General features: G+C 33.4%; 1 protein-coding gene across 1 annotated transcript; it reads right to left on the minus strand.

Moving 5' to 3' along the window:
* Window positions 1-4719: 4719 nt before the first annotated feature.
* Window positions 4720-23888, minus strand: LOC126886137 (uncharacterized). Its single transcript, XM_050652984.1, has 2 exons — window positions 23327-23888; window positions 4720-5048 (listed from the first exon to the last, which is right to left on the minus strand). Exons 1-2 carry the CDS (start codon window positions 23793-23795, stop codon window positions 4720-4722), a joined length of 798 nt encoding a protein of 265 aa, XP_050508941.1. The 5' UTR covers window positions 23796-23888.
* Between the last annotated feature and the right edge of the window lie 849 nt (window positions 23889-24737).

Raw genomic sequence — 24737 nt, forward strand, 5'->3', positions numbered from 1 at the left:
TTCGCGAGTGCAATAGCGCCTTGGACTTTCGAATCAAGCTACGAGGAAGAAGCCAGGACACTAATTGTTAAGGTATAATTTTTATATTTGTAAAACTGTTCGTTTCATCTTTGATTAATTGGTAATCTGGTCTCTAATTATAATTATAACAGAGAGATCAGAGATTAATTTTTTTGTTTTTAATAAATAATGTTTGATTTTCAACATATAATTTATTTTCTTCCCTTCTCTCTTGAATCGTAAGAACATAAAAAAATTGACTGAGTATAGAATTCTGAATAAATAAGGTAAGTTACGTTATAATATTCTGTATATTATGTATATTTTTTTATTTGACTATTTTCTGTTTTATTTTGATTTAATACCATTTTTCTTTTAATATTTTTTTTGTATAAATTCTGGTTCCTTAGGTAACCAGTGGCGCTCAATATTTTATATTTTTTTTTTTATTTCACATCCATATTCCGATTTTTCTATCTTTCTAATTTTTCTAAGCTAATGAGAGTATATATCATAACATCTATTAAAGAATCCACTCCCTAAAATCTCTTGATGACTTGAGCAACCGAGGTACTTAATAAATTTTTGTAGCACGAATTTTGTCAGATCTATATATCTTCATGTTTATCCAATTAGTCGCGCTTCATTAAAATGGCTTCCATTCGTGGGGCTGTTTCATAAAATTAATCGTGCTTCATATAAATGACACCCTAGAACGTGGGGCTATCTCTTGTCTAATTCTTATTAGCTTGTCTTACATTAAAATGTCATCCAACTACAGGGGCTCTCTTTTGTCTTACATAAAAATGACGCAGCCAACCTGGGACATCTTACTCTTCAATTACCATTCTACAGTATTTCCTATCTATTTTTTAGCATATTTGATTATAGTTACATTTTATTTGCCTTAGTTCGATCGTAGTCCAAACGATCAGCTGTAACCCATATTTTTCCGGCGCGAGAGAATTTTGAACTCTCCGCATTTAGCGATCCCAGAGCCGATGCTCTCTCTGACCGGCGAGAATCATAAACCTTTTTCGATTACGAGGGTATGACAAACAGTTATTGAATTTTTACCCCGTTGCATTTGGTATTTTGTGTTTGATTTATGAAAATAAATACAATTATTTTCAAGTTTTATTATTTTTTGTGTTGTAACTTACCTACTCAGCAATGTCTTACGATCAAGAGAAAGGATAATTTATTGTTTGTGTTTATGTTTTACAATGTTTTGTAAAAAAATGTTTTTTCGTTAAAATAACGAAGAAAACTGTAAAACTTTTTTTTGTAATTGATTAAATAGAAACATTCAGCAATTTAAATTTTAGACAATAACCTTTTTTGTCTAAAACAACGTAATTCAAATTAATTTTCATTTTTTTGTCGTTAATATTTTCATTTTCGACTTTAACTTATTTTTAAATAACAATTTTTAAATATTTTCTTATCATTTAACAGATTAACTATTAGGTAAAGCCTATATATTTTGTTTTGCCATTTTGTTTTCGTATTTTTGAATCTGTTGAGATGTTCGACGGATTAAAAATCTGTTAGGTTTGAAAATTATTTTTTTTTTTTGAGTTATTGTGTGTTACGGTCCGAAATTTTCGTTTATTTTTTTATTTTTTGTAGGAGATCAGCTTGATAAACGTCGTTTTTTTCTTTAATAGCGAACTTTCCTATAAGTCAAATTTTTTAGTATGGTAGATTGTAGTACTTATTTTATTTTTTCTTACATCAGTATTTGTGGTCTAAATTTTGTTTTCTTAAGAGATTTTCTGAAAATTTTCAGGGCTTACAGTCTTTTAAGAGATTTTAGTTTCGATGGTAATTTCCATTAGGAATTTACACGTTCGATAATTATCTTCCGATGGTGGGGTAAATACACTCTACACGTTCGGTATATTAGTTTCGATGGTGGACTTTCGAAAGAAGTCTACACGTTCGATATTTTGGTTCGATGCAAGTTCGGTTGACGTTCTTAGCAATCGATTTTTGTTTTGAGTTGTAATTAGAACAAATTTTTGGGTATAGCCCACAGCCTATGTTTTGTTTGTTTGTTAGTCAACTCACTTTATTGTTAGACCACATTGTTATTTTTTGTACTACATTAGATTGACTCAGAAAGAACTAATACTGTTTATTACTTTATTTTATTTTACTTTTTTTGAAGTTTTGCCGACGGATGGTAAACATTTTTTTGCTTTTGGTTTGCTTTGGTTTGCTATTGCCTATGGGGCCTATGAGTTCCGATTTTTTTGTTGTTAGGAGTTGTTGTTTGGCAGTGTGAATGACCAGACACTGGGGAAGCTTAGGGTTTTGATTTGGGATAAACTCGGCAGAGGACCCGTCGGAATGAGAAGTCATTCACGGTTGCAATTCAGCAATAGATCCAGTGCTTTTCGGAATTCTTGCGCTTTGTTGGTAAACTTATCACAAGCATGTCTTTGAATCCAACCAGTTTGTGAAAATGTTTTGCTGTTCAGTTATTTTTTTGTATGTGTAAAATCACAATTTTTATTTTTGGACAGGACCGTAATCGACTATTTTAAATCTGTTTTGTTGTGAAGAATAGTTCTTAAAGTATTCTTTATTTTCCTTTTAGTTTTTGATTTTATCGTTTCCTTTGACTGCTTGCTTATTTCTTTCGTTTATTTTCTTTTTTATCCTGTTTACGCCTTTGCGTACTTCATCTTCGATATTTTTATTTTGTCCGTGTTAGAGGAAAAGTTACACTTAGATGAACTTTGTCCTATTTATTGTAAATATTTGTATATAGTTTAGTCAGATTTTAGTTCTTGCTACCCCGACCAAACTTTTTGTTGATTTTAAGGGTGTTAGTAAAACTTGGTCTCATTTTAATTTTCTATATCTTTGGTGGAATATGGTATTTTTTTTGGTTGTGTAAACCGGAATATTAGACAATACTGATTATGACCCTACCCGATTAAGACTTACCGAAAATGTACCTATTATTAGGCGTCTGATAACGCGTTAGATATCATTTATTCTGGTTATCACAACTAATCTAAACATTCACCACCCCAATTGTAAATTTTTTGTCTAGTTGCCAACGATAGTTTAGCTTTGAAGAACTAAAATGGTTCGTAAACTATCGGTAACTCCTTTTTTTGTGTGTATGTGTGTTTGTTTTTTTTTTGATAACAGCTTATAGCGTCATCAAACTGTCCCTGGTGTTAGACGTAAATGAAAGACTTTACGCATCCAAACAACATGGTATTTTTTTTATGGTGTCAGTCAGGGATGAGATACTCCTATGCATCCATTATATGTTGTTCTTGGTGTTAGTCGTAAATGAAAGACTTTACGCATCCAAAACAAGGACAACATGTTATTTTTTTATGGCGTTAATGATGTATATCATCATTATTCGTATGTTATTCGTGGTGTTAGTCAAGGTTGAAAGAAACCTCTGCTTCCGAAAAAACGATGACATACCTTGGCTAGATTTTTGTTGATGATGACGCAGAGCGTCGTCGTCGTTTTTTTTGTGCGTTATTTTGTTAACGATGACGCGCAGTGCGGTCGTATTGTTCGACAGCGTTTGAGTTTTATTTGCGTTTAGGATGACGCGTTGCGTTATCGCATTTTTTTAGTTTGTTTGAGCTTAAGATGACGTATAGCGTTATTGTATTTTATGTTTTCGTTTTTGTCGATGAGTTGTGTAGTGTATTTGTTAGCGTGAGCCTAAGGTCTCTGAGCAATTACACGGCGAATTAGTTATTTGTGTTTTGGGACAACACTGTCGTGTTGTCATTACTGAAATATTTTAGAGGTCTTGAGCCAAAGAACCGTTCCTGGAGTCGACTCGTCAAGTCGAATGTCCAGTTTTTTTTTTTGTTTTGAGATTGCATTAGGTTAATCTTCTTTTTTTTTGTTTTGGCCGTTTCATTTCTTTTGGTGTTTGGTTCCGATTTCAAACTGGTTTGCACGACGTTGAAATCGTGGGGGAGGCAGTGAAACAGTCTAAAAAACCCCGTCTAAATATTTGAAATTCCGACCCAGTAATACTTTCGCTACGCCCTGTATATCGATCTTCCGCATAGGCAGAGTATGGAGTTATTCAATTCTCACGGGATTTGGATGTTTATTTCGGTTCTTGCGATTCTTTGAAATTTGGTGTACAGAGGTGCCCCAAATTGTTTATATCCTACACAATTGTAAACGGAATATTTTTCAAAGAGATTCCACGTTAAGTAAAGACTCAGAGCATAAAAGGTTTTTATGACACTTACCGTTTTGAGTTATTTTGGTCGATATCCAAATATCTATATAGAGGAAGAATCCCTGCAGTGTTGTAGTTTGCCAGACAAAGGCTTTTATGGCATTTGCAGACTAGAGTATAAAGGTTTATGATATTTACAGACAAGAAATACATTGAATGTTTGTATCGGGACCGGAAGGCTCAACCTAAAATAAGCCGATATCTTTAGTAATATTGGTTCTCAAAACTAACTGTAAAATTATGAGTCAGGCATTTCGTGTAAACTCAAGGGATTTTGTTATTGCGAAGTTTAAGTATTTGTAATTGGTTGAAAGTAAAACCATCATGGCGTTCGAGGGATGTCTTGAGAGTTTTTCTGACCATTTGATTGGTAGAGAAATATCTGGTATGATTCCTATTGGTCTAAGTAGGAAGTCACTTTTTTTGGGAGAGGAACCCAAGTTTTAGAAGGATCGAGTTAGCGGTCCTAGTGATCAGTTCCACCAGGGCCACCATCGAGTTGAGTTTAGTTTTGGTTCCTTTAGGGCCATCGTCATGGAGAAGAGTTCTCCCAGGGCCATCATCGAGTTAAGTTGAGTTTTGGTTCCCTTAGGGCCGTCGTCATGGAGTAGTTTTCCAGTTTCCCAGCCGGCTAGGTTAATTCCAGCCCGGCGATGGTGATGGTGTATCGTGAACCCCAGCGATTTTCCCGCTGTTTCTAAGCAAATCGTCGTTATCATTTTATACCAATGTTGGTATCCACTAATTTCTTTTAAGCAGTCAGAACCAGAAGTAGGAGAGAAGAGTTTCAATTTTCTCATTACTATGTTTAACAGTGCAGTTAAAACATGTAGTATGCTCACATACTTTATTTTGGTCAAAGTTAATGAACTTCCAATAATCATGTTCGAGTCTAACTAAATAATTTTATTCGAGTAAAAGTAAAATTTGATCCAGTTTAACGAACTTTTAAACTATTTATCTTCAAGTGAAAGCTGAATTTTTCTATAATAATGTTTGTTTATAAACAATGTACTGTTTGCTGTAACTAACGACAGTGAAGTGTTTCGCGAGTGCAATAGCGCCTTGGACTTTCGAATCAAGCTACGAGGAAGAAGCCAGGACACTAATTGTTAAGGTATAATTTTTATATTTGTAAAACTGTTCGTTTCATCTTTGATTAATTGGTAATCTGGTCTCTAATTATAACAGAGAGATCAGAGATTAATTTTTTTGTTTTTAATAAATAATGTTTGATTTTCAACACATAATTTATTTTCTTCCCTTCTCTCTTGAATCGTAAGAACATAAAAAAATTGACTGAGTATAGAATTCTGAATAAATAAGGTAAGTTACGTTATAATATTCTGTATATTATGTATATTTTTTTATTTGACTATTTTCTGTTTTATTTTGATTTAATACCATTTTTCTTTTAATATATTTTTTTTTGTATAAATTCTGGTTCCTTAGGTAACCAGTGGCGCCCAATATTTTATATTTTTTTTTTATTTTTTATTTCACATCCATATTCCGATTTTTCTATCTTTCTAATTTTTCTAAGCTAATGAGAGTATATATCATAACATCTATTAAAGAATCCACTCCCTAAAATCTCTTGATGACTTGAGCAACCGAGGTACTTAATAAATTTTTGTAGCACGAATTTTGTCAGATCTATATATCTTCATGTTTATCCAATTAGTCGCGCTTCATTAAAATGGCTTCCATTCGTGGGGCTGTTTCATAAAATTAATCGTGCTACAGTGTTCCATTTAAATATAAGAAGAAAATCATTTATTTACATTTTGACTCACCGTGTATTGACAGTCAACAGCAGTAAAAAATAAGTTTATATTACACTGTTCCAATCATACAGGGCGATCAAATCAGTATGATATTTTAATAAAAGTGCCCCATAACTTTCAAGCACTTAGTATAACCCTAGAAAAGTGTAATAGTTTTTTAATCAGAAAAATGTAGAGAAACCAGATTTTGAATAAAATACAGGGTGTTCCATTTAAAAATAACAAAACTTTGGTTTGGTACCGTGTTATGGAGGACCCTGTATATTTCTCACTAATTTTAAAATGTGTAGATTAAAGGTGCCTATAACTTTTATTAACAACTTTTTTAATATATTGTATAATAACAGATATATTAGACTTTGTCAGAGAAGTTGATCACCCTGTGTAGTGGTTTCTAAATTTTGGTGCATCCTCCAACTGCAGTAGGTACCCTTAAAAATTTATCAGACAATATTACCAGTAAGGGCTAACCCAATTTGACAAACATATTAATACTGCCGTGCTTAGCTTAAAAGTGGTATCTCCAATTTTGTGCCAAATGGAGTTATGATGTTATACATATAAACCTTTACATTCTACATAATTTTTCTTAACTTAAAGGTTGTAAAAGCTCATCAAAATAAAAATATATTGTTAAAAAAATTGTGGTATGTACAACAAAACAGCGCAGTAATAGTTTTAAACGTGGTATCTACTATTTCTTGGCTAGTAAGTGGTATGTTCTCAAAAATTCTGTACATACCACTTTTAAGACAAGTAATTCACCGGCTTATGAATGCGCGCCTAAAAATGCAATGTTTGTTTTCATTTGAATTAAATCAAAGCAACAACAAAATTGTGTTAGTGTTTCGTTCTACCTAGTAAATTTGCTTGTTATAACTTTGTTTTTACCTAGAAGGGGGCACAGTTTAGGTAAGTGGTACTTTAATTTGGATTCTTTTCAAGTTTTATACAGAAAAAGTTTAACAGAACCATTTATTGTATCACCCCAAAGCACCACAATTTTCTTTGTTCTTACGAAATATATCGAACGGTAGTAAGTAAAGAAATAAATATTTCATTTACAAAACTCGGGCATGAAGAGTGTGAAGCCTGTGAAACGTTTTTGCTACATAATCCGGAACATACAAAAGAAAATCCTTGTGCCTTGTGTAGATTGCGAAGTTTGTTTATTGTGCATCTTCAAGGCAAATGAAGCTCGTTCAGCCTACCAGCTAGACAAAGAGTATTTAAATGACAAATCTGTGTATTTTTTGGGAGATCTTCAAAAAGTTATCATGCTCCCCAGATTGGATATGTTTAAAAAGGCGATATTTTGTCCAAGAATCATAGTATTCAATCAGAGTTTTGTTCCGATTGGCATAAAACAGAAAAAAGTTATACCAATTGCCCTACTTTGGCATAAGGGCCTTGCAGGAAGGCAAAAAGGAGGCTTGGTGACCATTATTACAATTTCTTTTTAGAAATGAGAGATTATGAACATGTTGTGTTATGGGTAGAAAACTGTTCGTCACAAAATAAAAATTGGACGTTATTTACTTCCTTAACTTACATTGTTAACTCACCAGAGGTCTCTATTAACGAGATTGTTACTAAATACTTTGAACCTGGGCATACGTTTATGTCTGCGGACAATTTTCATCATCAAGTAGAAGCTTCTATGAAAAAAATCCAAAGATATATGATTTTAAAGATTTTGTTGATGTTGTCCAAAAAGCTAATTCCAGCAAAGTAAAAGTTATTACACCTGAAAATTTTTATGAGTGGGATGATCATTCTTCAATTTATAAATTAAAGAAACAACAACCGCGCATTTATCTAAAGGATATTCTGCAAATTCGAGCAATAAGAGGAAAAAAACTGTGGCTTATAAGAAAAAGTTTACTGAAGTTGAAGAACTTGAGCTAAATTTTTTGAAAAATGAGAACTTGAAAAATGGAGTGCTTTTTACCAAAGAGAATAAATCAATAGGAGGTATCACTGGAGAAAAAAAGGCCAATATTATTAAAACCTTATCTTCCTTAATGCCAGCAAATAGGCTTACATTTTGGGAGCATTTGCAAGTTAACAACAAGGCCACTGATTTGCTAAGCAACGTAGAAGATTAGAAAATATCCGTTGTGGTTATTAGCATTATAATTATTCAATTTTATTTTCAAATTTATTTCTTTGGTATACTAACGTTTCCTACATGTTTTTTTTTCTTTAATGAACATGAATAATAAACAATTTATGTGTACTCGTTTACATTTTTTTGTCCTCCTGCTTTATATCTATAAATATAACAATTATGATTTTTTTTTAACTTAAAAGTGGTATCTTCACTGGCAGTACGTTATCACTGTTAATAATATACATATTTCTTGACTTGAAAGTGGTATCTACAATTTTTTAAATAAAAACCAAAGGTAAATACTTTTTTTATTCAGTAAGTTTAAATCTACCTATTACTAAATAAAATGCATCCTAGTATCACACAACATAAATTTACATAGGGTCGGAATGTCCTTACAACTTTAAACCCCTTTTTCTCAGTTTCATACTTCTGGCAGATACCACTTTTAAGCAAAGCACGGCAGAATAGTCATGCAGAGATCCAGCACAATCTAGATTTAGTTCTCAAAGAGAATTACGAATATTATTACAAAGTCTTTACAGATGCATCGAAGTGTGAGAGAGGAGTAGGTGCTGCCTTCGTTACCCCAAGCAATACATATCAATTTCGTCTCCCATCCTACTTTTCGATTTTCTCTGTTGAGCTCTATCATGATACTACGACAACCAGAGATAAAGCCACTTCGAGAACAACTTTTAACCGGTGCGCGCATGACGTCAGCGCCCGACAAACTTGTACGGAGACTTATAGGAAAGCATAGAGTTTTATACGGTTTTATACATTCTCGTGTTAATAAATAACTGAACTTGCCGTTCGTATGTTCTGTTATCTGTTACACTGTTTAATTTATACTTTGATGAATTATTATAATCATACCAGTAAAATAATACAATATATTATGTAGGTACTGTACTAAAACACGTAATAGTTTTTTACTGCAAAAATTTAAGAGGTTTTTTGACATACAGAAAACTTTAAATAAACCGCGTCAAATAAAAGATGGTTTATTAACAAATAATAAAAAAACTAAAGTTTCAAAAAAGTATTAAAATTACAAAAACAAAATTAAGTAGATAGATTTAGATGGATTTAAAGAGGTGGGCGTTTATCCTATTCCACTGCTACCTTTTCAGATCTATTGTGGTCCTCCAATTCTAGATTTCATTCTTTAGTCTGGCCCTTTTTAAAAGGTCCAATAAGCCCCAATTCTCACCGCACATTCTTCTACATTTGCCCAAGGACATAGTAGCTTTTTGTGTGGTTTTCAGGATGTGAATATTCCATTTCAGCCTATGATCAGTATAAACCCCAAGGTATTTTCTTTTTTTTTTCAAATTAAATCTCTGTTCCTCCCAGCACCGGTAGTTTTAAGCCTTCCAGTGCTGTCCTTTGGGTGCAGTTGGCGATTTGTTTTCTGAGTATTGACTATCAGCCTCTTTTATTTACACCGGTCGTCAACTATATTTGGGGCTGCTTACATTCTTCGAGAAACCAGCTGGGCCAACCTGCCCCTGATGACGATTAATATATAGTCAGTGTATCCTAGACAAAAAAGTCTTCTGTGGAGAGATATTTGAGATCTACCAAGGTTACTCAAAGCAGAGGTGACAGAACTTCTTGTAGATAGCCTCCACCTACTCTTGCTTTGATGGTTTCTTTAACTTTAGTTGATATTACTATCCTATTCTGCAGGCATAACCTTATCTATCTGCATATTACTGCAGGGATTGTTTATCGACTATCTATGTAGTCTAGATCCGCTAAATTTAGTTTCAACAGAGCCACCACGAGAAGGGTGCAATCAAAGATTACACACCCCCAATCAATGTTGAGAGTACCCAGCGGTCTTGGGATGGTTTAAGGAGTTGCAAAGTCCTAAGACTCTCCAAGCAAAACTCATCCCCTTAGATTAGTTCTTTTTCCGCTGAGCTTTACGCCGACTAGAAAAAGAGCACATGCCTCGTTCCAAAAAAAAACAAAACAAACAAAACAACAAAAAAAACAAAACAAAAACAAAAAAAAAACAATATTATATTTGATTCATTTTACTTAACGATTTTTGCAATTTTTTTTTGTATTTTAGACTTTTCTTTCAACTTTTGGTTCTAAACTCGCATTCGAAAATACATCTGACATCTAAAAAATAGTTTTTTTACATCACCAGATATTTTAACATGAACTGATCTTTCCAATAAAGATTTTAAAAAATTTTTGATGCCAACTTTAATAGTGTCCCCATTGAATTGGCAAAAAATATTTTCTAGTTCACGACAGTTCGTAAGTAATATTTCTGAAGCCTTCACCAAACCCCCTTCTGAGAGATGATTTAACCACGAAGAAGAAATGTTACTATTTGTAGAACTGACCAAACTCTCTTCATGTCGTAACTTGAAAGTTATGAAACCAGCTAAATTTTCTAGTCCATCATGATACAACTCTTCCATTTCAAAATCTGTTTGATGGTTTTCATTTTCTGAAGTTACTGGAAGATTTAATTGACTAAGTAGTGGTTCGGTTATCATCACTGAATCTACTACGTCATTGTTGTATTAATCAAGATTCAAAGAGCTTACTTCTTTCATGTTTTGAAGCGACATGTTTGTTGTTTCTGGTCGGTTACTTACATTAGCTGAGAGTGAAGTAACTTCATCGTTCCGACCCATAATAAAATTACGAAGACGGTATTTAAATTGCAAAGGAAACGGATGATCATGTAAACCTCCAATCGCACGTATTACTGAGAATAGTCCTTCTAAGCAATCTTGATTTAAATTATATGTTTTAATATAATTGATGTTGAAATCTTTTTTAAATCTAGAAAGAGTAGTCGCAAAGATTTAATACTAACAATAATACCATGCTGAAAGGGCAGTAATGACTATTTCTAATTATATTTAAAAATTTTATCCCGAAAATATAGCTTTATGCTTTCCGAAAACTTTCGCAAACTGCATAAAAATAACAAACCCAAGTTAAAAATCGAACATTTGGCCTGGAGTTTGTCGGTCAGTGACGTATGCGTAGAAGAGAGAGAGACAGGCTTATTCATGCGCGTGGCTTTATCTCTGCTTGTCGTAGTATCATGAGCTCTATGTAGTGCTCAAAGTTGTTATGCATATCAGTTCTAATGACATTTCTAATTGAGTTATCTAAGTGACTCACTAAGCGCTCTTCAAACCCTTAAACATATCTATCCCAAAGGTCCTATTGAGAAATACGTAAAATTCGAACTGACGCAGGCTCAATAAAACGCTAGACGAATCATAATTATATGAATACCGTCCCACATTGGCATTACAGGTAACGAAAAAGCTGACCAGTGCGCAAGTGAAATTGCCGTATGTGCCAATATAGAAAAAGATGAGTGTCGAAATACCGCGAGTGATATATAGTCCATCCGCTCTAACTATTCCCATGCGGTACGATTCATTTTCAATAAAATGAAGTCAAAATATAAATTAAAACGAACGTCGATGTGTATATACATTTTGTATACTGTATACTATATAATACACACATCGGCGTACGTTTCACTTTCTGTTTTGACTTAATTTTATTGAAAATGGATCGTAACGCATGGGAAAAGTTAAAGCGGACGGACATTACAAGCTTACTTTAACCTTTAACCCCGGACCTAACTGGTCCGGCGTCGTCTGACAGACGATTCGATAAATTTGATTATTTTTTATTGGAAATTGGCACCGCCCACAGGCAAGTCGTTCTATCTAATCCTTAAACTATTGGAGCTTGACAAGTGGGTGTATTTGAGACAAGTTTCTGTCAGTCCTTAAAAAGTTATCGCAACAGTTAGGTTGAGAGTAGTTTCTCAGACGACGCCGGACCGTTTGTGTCACTTTTTTGTGTTCATACTTTTAGTTCAAGAAGAACAAGAGGATGTTCTTATTTAAGAAAAACGCAAGATTTGCAGTCTATGTCATTGTAGAAAGCGCAGGATGACAAAATGCCTGTAGTCTAGTAAAATAAAATTACACTACATGTAAATCAAAATGTAAATTCGTACAGGTTGAAACAAATTTTATATCAAAGTTTAGGTGGGTACAAATGATATTTTCAAGAAAGTATCCAAATCATATAAGGGGATCATTATTTAAATAATTAAAAAGGGGTCATTTTTGCAAAAAAATACTTTTTTAACTGCTGAGGTTATTCAGTTACTAATGAAGGTCTATAGGATTGTTTTCTGTAAAGCTGAAGGGTAAATCTTTCACATAAGATTTACTAAATTAAATTTGACCCCCTATTTATTTAAATAATTAAACATAAAACTTTAAAAACAAATTTGCAAAAAATTATTTTTAGCGTTTTAAATAAGCACTATAAAATATATTATTTTACAAGAAAATTTGCTCTATGTTCTCAGTATTAAATAAAAAAAAAATTGGTCGAAATGTATTTAATATTTTTTGAGATATTGAATTTGTTTATTAAATGTTACTCTATTTTCAAATGCAAAAACGCGGTTGTTGCCAAAGAAATATTCACCCGTATTAAATCTTATTATTTTTATTTTTATGTATATTTTCTATAAATGTATTGATAAATCCAAATTTTAATTAAACTTCCCCCTAAAATGGCATTTGAAAATTATTCAAATTTGTTTATAATTTTATTTTTTTAATAACGTCGCAAGGCATAAATATTTTGACATGCCGTTTCGATAACTCGGTTGCTGGGAATTTTTTAATAATTATCAAAATTTTTTCTTCTTTTTTCCTCCTCTTTTTTTTTCTTGGAGTTATATTTACTACGGGCCCTTTTAGGGTTAAGTTTCATTAAGAATGTCGAATCTCTAAGTTTTAGATTCTAGACCTAAAAATATTAAGATTGGTCTAAAATCACTTAAATAAAATGTGGCTACTTACTGAGTTACAGGGTGTTTTATTTCAAAATTTAACAATTATTTTTACCAATGTACAAGAATTCATCTGTACTCAGTAGATATATCTTAAAAACACCCTGTAATTATCTACGATAATTACTTTCAGTTATTTATGTCATCATAACAATATTACAACCTTCATTCGATTATATAAATATTGTTATCCTAGATCACGATTCACTAATAATTGCAGAGTCAATTATAAACACTTTTCATGGTCGATGCTGAATAGGCATTTCTAAATATATAAACAGCAAAACTATAACAAGGGAATTCTTATTATTATATTAGACATTCGTCATTCTATTTTGGTGATCAGACGTAATATTTCCACATTAAAGATAGTGTCTCTTTTTCTTCACGAGACGTTCTTTGGGTGCGGTGCTACCAGCTTATGCTCATGCGAGTGTAAATAAAACAACTCAACAAGTAAAAGCGTATCAATTATTCCACCCCTCGGATAAGGGATAACCACCCTCACCGGGAGAAGATAGCCTTAATGCCAGGGCTGTCATATGGCGATCCAAGACCAGGGAAGAAACTGAAGTAAACTGCAACGAGTACGGAGAAACACGTCAATGTTCTGGCACCTCGACCACCCTAGAACAGTGCGGTATATAGAAAAAGGATGGAGACGTCAGGCCCGAGACGGAGCTGAGTATGGTATGGAAAATGGAACTTGGTATGGAGATGGAACATCGTGGGACAATGGACAATGCTATGGAACGTGCAGCGAGGACTTTTGGGTGATACGAACACAAACGTGTAAAAGTGGTAAGTCCATATTAGCTATTTTTATGGTATTTCCTGATTAATATAAAGTATAAAGTATAAACATTATGTGCTACCTTAATTACATTAATATATGTTTCAAGTTTACCTATTTCTACTTAATTATTCTATTCTATTACCAATATTTATCAATATACAAAGATTTTTTTTTACCCTCATATTAAGTTATTATAGGACGCAATGATACAATTTTATATGATTTTTTTACATATTTATCAACGTATACTTTATCCTTGCTGACTTTTATTCATTTATTATTTGACTACTGATTTTTAGTACATTTTTGCAATTTTTTATGATTTTAATATTTGCTATCGTAAATATACCTATCAAAATAAATATACGATATAACAAATATACGCTATATGCATTATACATTTAAATTATTATTCTAACTACTTATTTACAAGGGTTAATATAACGTTATTTATTTTTGAATTTTTTATTACCACTGCAATTTTTACATATTTGTACCATATATTGACGTATTACTTTATCTCCATATATTTTTTTACTATATATCTATATACTACATATCTATATACACCGTAAGACTATCGAATTTATATTTTCGCTAAGAAGTGCAGAAGCTGGAAAAAAAATTATGTATAAATGAGTAGCAACAAAGTTACTTGGGAAGATTTTGTCAAAATAGTTGAGGAAATTGCACAAGAAATAGACAGGCAAAGCAGAAGAGTCTTAAAGAAAAAAGTTCCGAAATCTCAGGACATAAAGGAAGAAGTGACGACACAGCTAATTAAAGCTTATAACAAGTTCACGCAATTGACTAGGAAAAACTGGGAAGCACTTTCGGACAAACAAAGGGAATCGTGCAACAAATATTTTGGAAAAATCAGAGACAAAGTTATACGATCATTTCAAGCAGTAAATGTGAGAACAGTGGTTCCAAGTTCAATACATCAACCAATCGACAAAGAAGTTGAAGAGGAACAAAGCGATGAGGAAATAGAAGAAGGAAAAAGCGACGAGGAAGGAGAAGAAGAAATAATTAACGAAGGAATAAAAGAGGAAAAAGGTGACATAAAACAAGATATAACAATATTAAACATGGCTTTAACAATCAATGAATTTTTGAATATCGCAAGCAAGATATTGCCCAACGAGTTCGATGGAAGCGCAGGGAAATTACAACCATTTTTAGACGCATTAGAACTACTTGGAAAATTGGCAGAAGGTCATGAAGACACAGCTGTAACGCTAATAAAAACGCGACTCACCAATAAGGCTAGGAACCTAATAACCACAGAAGATACGATTCCACGGATAGCTGAAGCACTAAAGAAAGAATTAAAAGGTGATAATCCGAAGAATTTAATAGCCAAATTAGCCAAAAAAAGGCAAGGGCATAGAGATGCAGCAGTGTACGCATCTGAAGTGGAAGAGTTAGCAGAACAATTAAAAGTAGCATACATAGCGGAAGGAATGCCACTTGACTTAGCAAAGAAATATACGACGGAAGCAGTAGTAACAACAATGAAACGAAACGCTAATGCAGAGAAAGCTAAGCTAATACTGGAAGCAGGTAACTTTACATCACCGCAGGAAGTAGTATCTAAATTTTTGTCGATCGATACGACTGAAGAAAATGCACAAGGAAGAGTCTTAAATTATAGGACAAACTACGAGAATAGGAGAGGACAGCAGCAATACAGAAGAGGATACCATAACAAATATGACAGAGGAAGAAGAAATAACTTCGGACAACGGAACGAAGGAGAAGCAACGGACAATCAACGAAATTATTCGAACAGAGGATACAGAAAATTTAACAATCAAACATACAGAGGAAACCAGAGAGGCGGACGTAACAGGAACGTAAGGTTACTAGAAATAGAGGACAGTCAAGAAGAGCAAGAAAACCAGCAGTTGGGGTTTTGAATGAACAAGAAGTTGGAAGCACACAGGCAGAAATAAAATATAACATTTACAACTTCGACCTAAACCTAACAAACTTTGTACGAATGAAAACAGGAATTCTTGAAAACACAAGCACTTTTATCATAGACACAGGAGCTGACATTTCAATACTAAAATGTTCACAAGATTTTATGAAGGAACAGGTGAAACCAAACACAAAGGCGAAAATAAAAGGAGTCACTAAAGGAGAGTTGCAAACAATGGGAGAAGTTGAGACAACACTCGAAGTAAAAGGAACTCGATTCGAACACATCTTTCAATTGGTAGAACCTAACTTTCCAATTCCAACAGACGGAATCATTGGGAGAGACTTTATTTCTAACTTTCAATGTATACTAGATTACGCAAACCTTAAAATGCACATTAAAGAGGACAACGATTGTTACATTAGTACGAAAATTCTGGATAATATAGACAATGACACCATAATAATACCGCCTAGATGTGAAATTTACAGAATCGTAAAAATTTTTCAAACGTTAAAGAAAGACAGGATAGTGGAACAGCAAGAAATACAACCAGGAATATTCATAGCAAGAGCAATTATTTCAAGTAATAATCCATACATCAAAATTTTGAACACAACGTACGAAACAGTAAATGTAGACGCAAGCACAATCAGGACGTTGGATATTAAACTATTCAATATATATAGGCTAGTCAACGACAGCAAGGACAGAAAAAAAGAATTACGAGAATCACTGAAATTAGACATACCAGAATACATACGAGACAACTTAGTATCGTTATGCGAGGAATATTCAGACATATTCGCCCTAAGGCATGATATGTTAACCTGTAACAATTTCTACGAACAAAAACTAAGAGTTAAAGACCAAACTCCGGTATATATCAAGAATTATAGGACACCTCATGCGCAAACAGACGAATTAAATCGACAAGTACAAAACCTAAGAGACCAAGGAATCATAGAACCATCTACATCCGAGTACAACAGCCCAGTAGTACTGGTACCGAAAAAAGCTATAGATGGAGGAAAAGCATGGAGATTATGCATAGATTTTAGACAACTGAACAAGAAGATAGTTACAGACAAATTTCCATTACCAAGAATAGATTCGATATTAGATCAACTAGGAAGAGCAAAATGGTTTTCAGTTATAGACTTAATGTCAGGCTTTCACCAGATACCATTAGAAAAATCATCGAGAAAATACACATCGTTCAGCACAGAAAATGGAGCATTTCAATTTACCAGATTACCTTTTGGATTAAATGTAAGCCCAAATAGCTTTTCAAGAATGATGTCAATAGCATTTTCAGGATTAACACCAGACAAAGCATTTCTTTACATGGACGATATCGTAGTAATTGGAATATCCGAAAAACATCACTTAGACAACCTGAAAAAGACATTCGAGACATGTCGAAAATTCAATTTGAAACTTAACCCAGGAAAATGTCAATTCTTTAGAAGGGAAGTAACATATTTAGGACATGATCTTTCTCAAGAGGGAGTATCACCAGACAAAGCGAAGTATGCAGCAATTGAACAATATCCGACACCTAAGACAGCGGAAGAAACAAAGAGATTTGTAGCATTTTGCAACTATTACAGACGTTTTATTAAAAATTTTGCGGAAATATGCAGACCACTCAACAAATTATCGAGGAAAGGAGTAGAATTTTCGTGGACCGAGGAGTGTGAAAAAGCATTCAAAAAGCTTAAGCATCTCTGACGAAACCACCAATTTTAAAATATCCTGATTTCAACAAACAGTTTATCTTAACAACAGACGCATCCAATGAGAGTTGTTCAGCAATCCTAAGTCAAGATTATAACGGAATTGACCTACCTATAGCATATGCATCAAGAAGTTTTAGTAAAGGAGAATGTAATAAACCTATAATCGTTAAGGAATTACTAGCGATTCATTGGGGAATTAATTATTTTAAATGTTATCTATATGGAGCACCAACATTCAAAGTAAAAACAGACCATAAACCTTTGACACACCTATTTGCAATGAAAGAACCAACCTCAAAACTCACGAGGATCAGATTAGACCTAGAAGAATATGACTTCGAAATAGAGTATATAACAGGGAAAAGTAACTACGCAGACAGCCTTTCAAGAATAACATTGCATCAACTAAAAAACCTATACATAGACAACGCCCATATGCTAGCTATAACAAGAGCTCAAGCAAAAGAAAAGGAGAAAGAAGCAAGACAAACAAAGGCTGAAAGTGAACTCGCACTACAGCCAGAAGCCACCAAACAGACAGTAAGGAAGGTACTAAATAATTTAGAGGCGCATAGACTAACAATTTTGTCCTTTGGAGCAGAACTAATCTCACCAAGACTGAGCATTAGGGCCAAAAACAAAATAAAATGCAGCAAAAGCATAGCCACATGATTGAATCGTTTCGATTTAAACCAAGCGTTGGTACAGCTTGATAAGCTGGCGGTAGAGAATGCAGTACGTAAATTAAAAATATACGTAAATGATATTATTTTTAAAATGTGCGCAATTGATGAATTTATTAAAGAAGGAAATAAAAAATTGAAGAATATAGAAATATACATATGTGAAGTACCAGAAACAATAAAAGATGACAAAGAAAAACACAGATTAATAGGAGAATACCATAATCACCCGATGTTCGGAGGACACGTAGGGAATAACAGACTAATTAAGAAGCTAAAGGCAAGATTCCGATGAAAAAATTTGGAAAAAGACGTAAGAAAATACGTAAAACAATGCCACAAATGTCAAATTAACAAACCGAAAAGAACACATGTCGAAGAGTTCGTGATATCGGACACATCTTCCAAACCATGGGACATAGTATACATAGATACAATAGGTCCATTCACGAGAAGTAATGAAGGTAATAAATACTGTATCACAATGTTGTGTGAACTGACAAAATAAGCGGTCAGCATACCAGTGTGCAATAAAGAAGCAGAGACAATAGCAAGAGGAATCTTTGATCATTTCATACCAACATACGGACTCATGAAGCAAATAAGAACAGACCAAGGCACAGAGTATAAGAACGAAGTAATGCAGGAATTAACAAAGCTATTAAAAACAGAACACAACTTTTCAACGGCATACCACCCACAGTCCATTGGAACTTGCGAAAAACTGCACAGAACGTTGAACGAGTACGTAAGAGCATTCATAGACGAAGACAGAGAAAATTGGGATGTGTGTTGCAGAATGTTCACATACTGCTACAATACAACCCCTAACGCGTATCATGGATACACACCGTTCGAACTGTTATATGGCAGGAAGGTTAACCTACCGGAAGACCTTACACATGAGATTCAACCATGTTACAATATAGATGCCTACTACAATGAGTTACGCACAACGCCTACTACAAAGCGCACACGAGAGAGCCAGAACCTTCTTATTAAAACACAAAAAAGAGCGGCAAGAAAAGAATAAGCTCAAAGCAACACCACAACACTTTAAAATAGGAGACCTAGTCCTTGTAAAAAGGGAAGAGAATGGTAAGTTTGATAATCTTTATGTAGGTCCTTTCACGATAACAGAAGTAAATAACGTTAATTGTAAAATCAGAATAGAAAAAAATAAAATCAAGGAAATACATAAGAATAGATTATATGCTTACAATCCGAAAACACAGTGAGTGACAAGTGTTACGAAACAATGTTGTTAAACGAACATTTTATATTATTTATGTATTTGCGTAGGCTTAGGAAGTTTGTATATAAAATAAATTTTTTGTATTGATTACAACACAGTATGGGTTGGTAGCACGACTTGCAAATTTCCCTCCCCGTAGTCGGAAAATTCCTAAAAAGGGAAGGTGTACAAGAATTCATCTGTACTCAGTAGATATATCTTAAAAATACCCTGTAATTATCTACGATAATTACTTTCAGTTATTTATGTCATCATAACAATATTACAACCTTCATTCGATTATATAAATATTGTTATCCTAGATCACGATTCACTAATAATTGCAGAGTCAATTATAAACACTTTTCATGGTCGATGCTGAATAGGCATTTCTAAATATATAAACAGCAAAACTATAACAAGGGATTTCTTATTATTATATTAGACATTCGTCATTCTATTTTGTGATCAGACGTAATATTTCCACATTAAAGATAGTGTCTCTTTCTTCACGAGACGTTCTTTGGGTGCGGTGCTACCAGCTTATGCTCATGCGAGTGTAAATAAAACAACTCAACAAGTAAAAGCGTATCAATTATTCCACCCCTCGGATAAGGGATAACCACCCTCACCGGGAGAAGATAGCCTTAATGCCAGGGCTGTCATACCAAGTACTTTCAAACTATTTGACGTATCCTTATCATACATGGCAGAAAGTGTGGGTACTATACAGTCTACTAAATTGTGATAAATAAAAGTTTCTAGCTACTGCCAGAGGCGTACGACAGGGAATAGTTAATGATTGACCCTTCCCAAATTCTACGCCACTGAGGGGATTACCATTTTAGCAAAATTTTTCGATTCTCTAATACTTTCTATGTAAATAATATACTCTTTACTGGTAACGATTAGGTCATTAGTTTTCGAGATATTGGACGTTAAAAATAAAACAGCATAGTTATTTTGATTCATTCATTCATTCATTTTAAACTTCCAATATCTCTCAAACTGATGACTTTATCGATACCAATAAAGCTATTTACATACAAAGTATCGGAGAATCGAAAAATTACGCTAAAATAGTAATTCACTCAGTGGCGTAGAATTTGGGAAGGGTCAATAATTCACTATCCCCTGTCGTACGCCTCTGGCACTAGCTAGAAACGTTTATTAATCACAATTTAGTAGGGTGTATAATAGCCACACTTTCTGCCAAGTATGATAAGGATACGTCAAATAGTTTTAAAGTAGTTGGTAAAAATAATTTTTAAATTTTTAAATAAAACACCCCGTAACTCAGTAAGTAGCCACATTTTGTTGAAGAGATTTTAGTTAAATCTTAATATTTTTAGGTCTAGAATCTACAACTCAGAGATTCGACATTCTTAATAAAATTTTACATTAAAAGGGCCCGTAGTAATATACCTCCAAGAAAAAAAAAAGAAGAAGAAAAAACGACAAAAAAATTTTGTTAATTAGTAAAAAATTCTCAGGAACCCAATTATCCAAACGGCATTTCAAAATACTCAATCCCCGCGACGTTATTAAAAAAACAAATTATAAACAAATTTGAATAGTTTTCAAATGCCATTTTAGGGGGCAGTTTAATTGAAATTTGAATTTATTAATACATTTATCGAAAATATACGTAAAAATAAAAATGGGATCTTAAGCAGGTGAATATTTCTTTGGCAACAACCACGTTTTTGCAATTGAAAATATAGTAACATTTAATAAACAAATTCAATATCTCAAAAAATATTAAATATTTTTCGACCAATTTATTTTAAATTAATACTGGTAACATAGCGCAACTTACACCGTAAAATAAGATATTTTATAGTGCTTATTTAAAACGCTAAAAATATTTTTTTGCAAATTTGTTCTTAAAGTTTTATATACAATTATTTAAATAAATAGGGGGTCGAATTTAATTTAGTAAGTCTTATGTGAAAGATTTACCCTTCAACTTTGCAGAAAAAAATCTCATAGACCTTCATTAATAAGTGAATTACCTCAGCAGTTAAAAAAGTATATTTTTTGCAAAAATGACCCCTTTTTAATTATTTAAACAATGATCCCCTTGTATGATTTGGATACGTTCTTAAAAATATCTTTTGTACCCACCTAAAATTTGATATAAAATTTGTTTTAACCTGTACGAATTTACATTTTGACTTTTTTTTATTTTATTAGGCTACTGTGCTTGCGTTGCAAAAAGCCTGTTTGTTTGGGATGTAAAAAACCACTACCTATGTAAAAATTGCATATAAAATTGGTAAACTTTGACTGATGCTGGAAACAAACATTTTTGATCGATTTTGATTTTACCTAGTTTTTTCTTTAGTGTGCAGTTTTAACATTTATCCTAGCAATACCTACGCTTTTTTTTTCATGTTGTTTTTTATATTTTTTTTATTTATTTTACAAAACTATGTACTTTTTCACAAATATTTGTGCGGATTTCAGTTTTATTTTAATATTTTTTTCTTAAACCTAATAACGTCCAAATCTAATACGTTCACTTTTATATAAATATATCAGGGTATATTTGCAACATTTATTCTCAATAAAAAAATTATTTTTGAATGTTGTGTTGCTTTCTTGAAAACAGTAGTTTTGCAAACGACGCGACGCCGGACCAATTACGCTACTGCTACAGTACCGGACCAGTTAAGGTTTAAGAATCGTGTTTTGGCAAATGGAAAAACGAATAGCAAAAACTAATTTAGAATTAGGTATATTACAGCCTGGCTACCCTCAACTCGTAACAGAAGAGAACAGTAGTTGGTGATAACTCGATTGAGATTTGGACACGCGAGACTTACTTACTCATATTTTTATTGTCTAAAAGCGATCCACCTGTATGTGCAATATGTAATGTACAAGTTACTGTTATTCATTATTTGTTAATTGTATGCCCCCGTTTTGCCAATTATCGCGCCATGTTCAACATACCTAACTGTATAAGTAATTTATTAGTTACTAATAATTATTTTTCAATGGACAATATTGTAAAATTTCTAAAATCCATAGGAATATTTTATAAAATTTAGCTTTGTATTTCTGTAGCCGCCGCTAATCACCATTAAGATGGATGCTGCTGTATTTTCTAATTAAAAAAATATTATCAGTAAATCATTACCAGTAAGTATTTGCATCAAACAATCTTGCAAAAAATAATTTTATCATATATTTTTGTTAAAAAGGAAACACAAAAAACATTCCAACAAAAAAAAACATAATTGTGTTAAGAACATTCCCTCCCAAAAAGAGACAGGGGTAGATCCAAATCGGGACAACAATGTCGCAGATGAAAACAGAACATCTAATGACTTTTGTACAGGATGAGTGAGGAGGAACGCACCAAACTTAAAGAATGTACAACATACGTAAAAATAATCAAAAATAACTCATAAATTATTATTCGATTTTCATTTGTTTTCGAGTTAAAGCAATAATAACGCACAGTTTTAAATTTCCATTTACTTATTCAAAGTATTGGAGAATCTAAGAATTAAGCTAAAATAGCATAGCCACTGGCGTAGAATTTGGAAAGGGTCAACCATTCACTATTACCCGTCGTACGTCTCTGGTAGTAGCCAGAAACGTTTGTTAAACAAAATTTAGTTGGCTGTACAGCACCTACACCTTTTTCCAAGTGGGTATGATAAGGATGCATAATACATTAATCAAAATAACTGTGCAGTTTCATTTTTAACTTCAAATATCTCGAAAACATGTTTTGTCGTTACGTCATCATCATTCTCTTTGCCTTATCCCTATGCGGGGTCGGCTTCCCTAATTGCATTTCTCCACACAATTCTATCTTGGGTCATATCAATGATAATCCCCTTTACCAACATGTCCTGCCTTATCGTCTCCCCCCAGGTCTTCTTCGGTCTTCCTCTCCTACCCCTTCCAGAAATCTGCACTTCAGCTATTCTTCGTATTGGGTGATTAACGTCTCGACGTTGAACATGACCAAACCATCTTAACCTATGCTCTCTCATTTTGGCATCAATTGGTGCCACACCTAGACTTCCCCTAATATACTCATTTCTAATTTTATCCTTCTTTGTCACTCCACTCATCCATCTAAGCATTCTCATTTCCACCACATGCATTCGTTGTTCCTCTTTCTTTTTCACTGCCCAACATTCAGTTCCGTACATCATAGCCGGTCTTATGGCTGTTTTATAGAATTTTCCCTTCAGCTTCATTGGAATTTTTCTGTCACACAACACACCACTCGCTTCTTTCCACTTCATCCATCCAGCCCTAATTCTACTGCATGCATCTCCATCTATTTCTCCATTACTCTGTAATACCGATCCTAGGTACTTAAAACTATTGCTTTTCACAATCATTTCACCATCCAAAGATACCATTTTATTTGTAGTAGCTCCATCTTTAAATGAACATTCCAAATACTCTGTTTTTGTCCTACTAAGTTTTAAACCTTTTTCCTCCAGAGCTTTTCTCCACTGTTCCAGTTTTTGTTTTAAGTCTCTTTCACTATTTCCTACTAACACGACATCATCAGCATACACTAAGCACCATGGAATGTTACCCTGTAGTTTCGCTGTTATCTGGTCCAAAACTAATGAGAATAAATACGGACTAAGCACAGAGCCTTGGTGCAATCCTACTTTCACATGAAATTTATCAGTCTCTTCCACACCTGTCCTAACACTAGTAGTTACTCCCTCATACATATCCCTCACAATCTTTACATATTCACCAGGGACTCCTTCCTTATTGAGCGCCCACCACAGAATCTCTCGAGGAACTCTATCATATGCTTTCTCAAGATCAATGAATACCATATGAGCGTTTGTTTCTTTACTCCTGTATTTTTCCATCAACTGCCTTATAATGAAAATTGCATCTGTTGTTGATCTACCCTGCATAAAGCCAAATTGATTCTCGGATATTTCGGTCTCTTCACGTATCCGTCTATCAATTACTCTTTCCCATATTTTCTTGGTGTGGCTAAGCAGTTTTATAGCCCTGTAGTTTGTACATTGTTGTATATCTCCCTTGTTTTTGTAAACAGGTACCAGTATACTGCTTCTCCATTCGTCTGGCATTTGTCCGACTTCCATAATTCTATTAAATAGACCTGCTAGCCACCTTGTTCCTGTCTCTCCCAATGCTCTCCATACTTCCCCAGGAATATCATCTGGTCCTACCGCTTTTCCTTTCTTTATTTTTTGAAGCGCTTGAGCCACTTCCTCGTTGGTTATTTTGGTGACCATTGCTGCTACTGTCTCCGTTGACTCTACAGGCTGTCTGCCAAATTCTTCATTTAATAAGTTGTCGAAATAGTT

Source organism: Diabrotica virgifera, chromosome 6, assembly GCF_917563875.1.
Source record: "Diabrotica virgifera virgifera chromosome 6, PGI_DIABVI_V3a".
NCBI lineage: Eukaryota > Metazoa > Arthropoda > Insecta > Coleoptera > Chrysomelidae > Diabrotica > Diabrotica virgifera.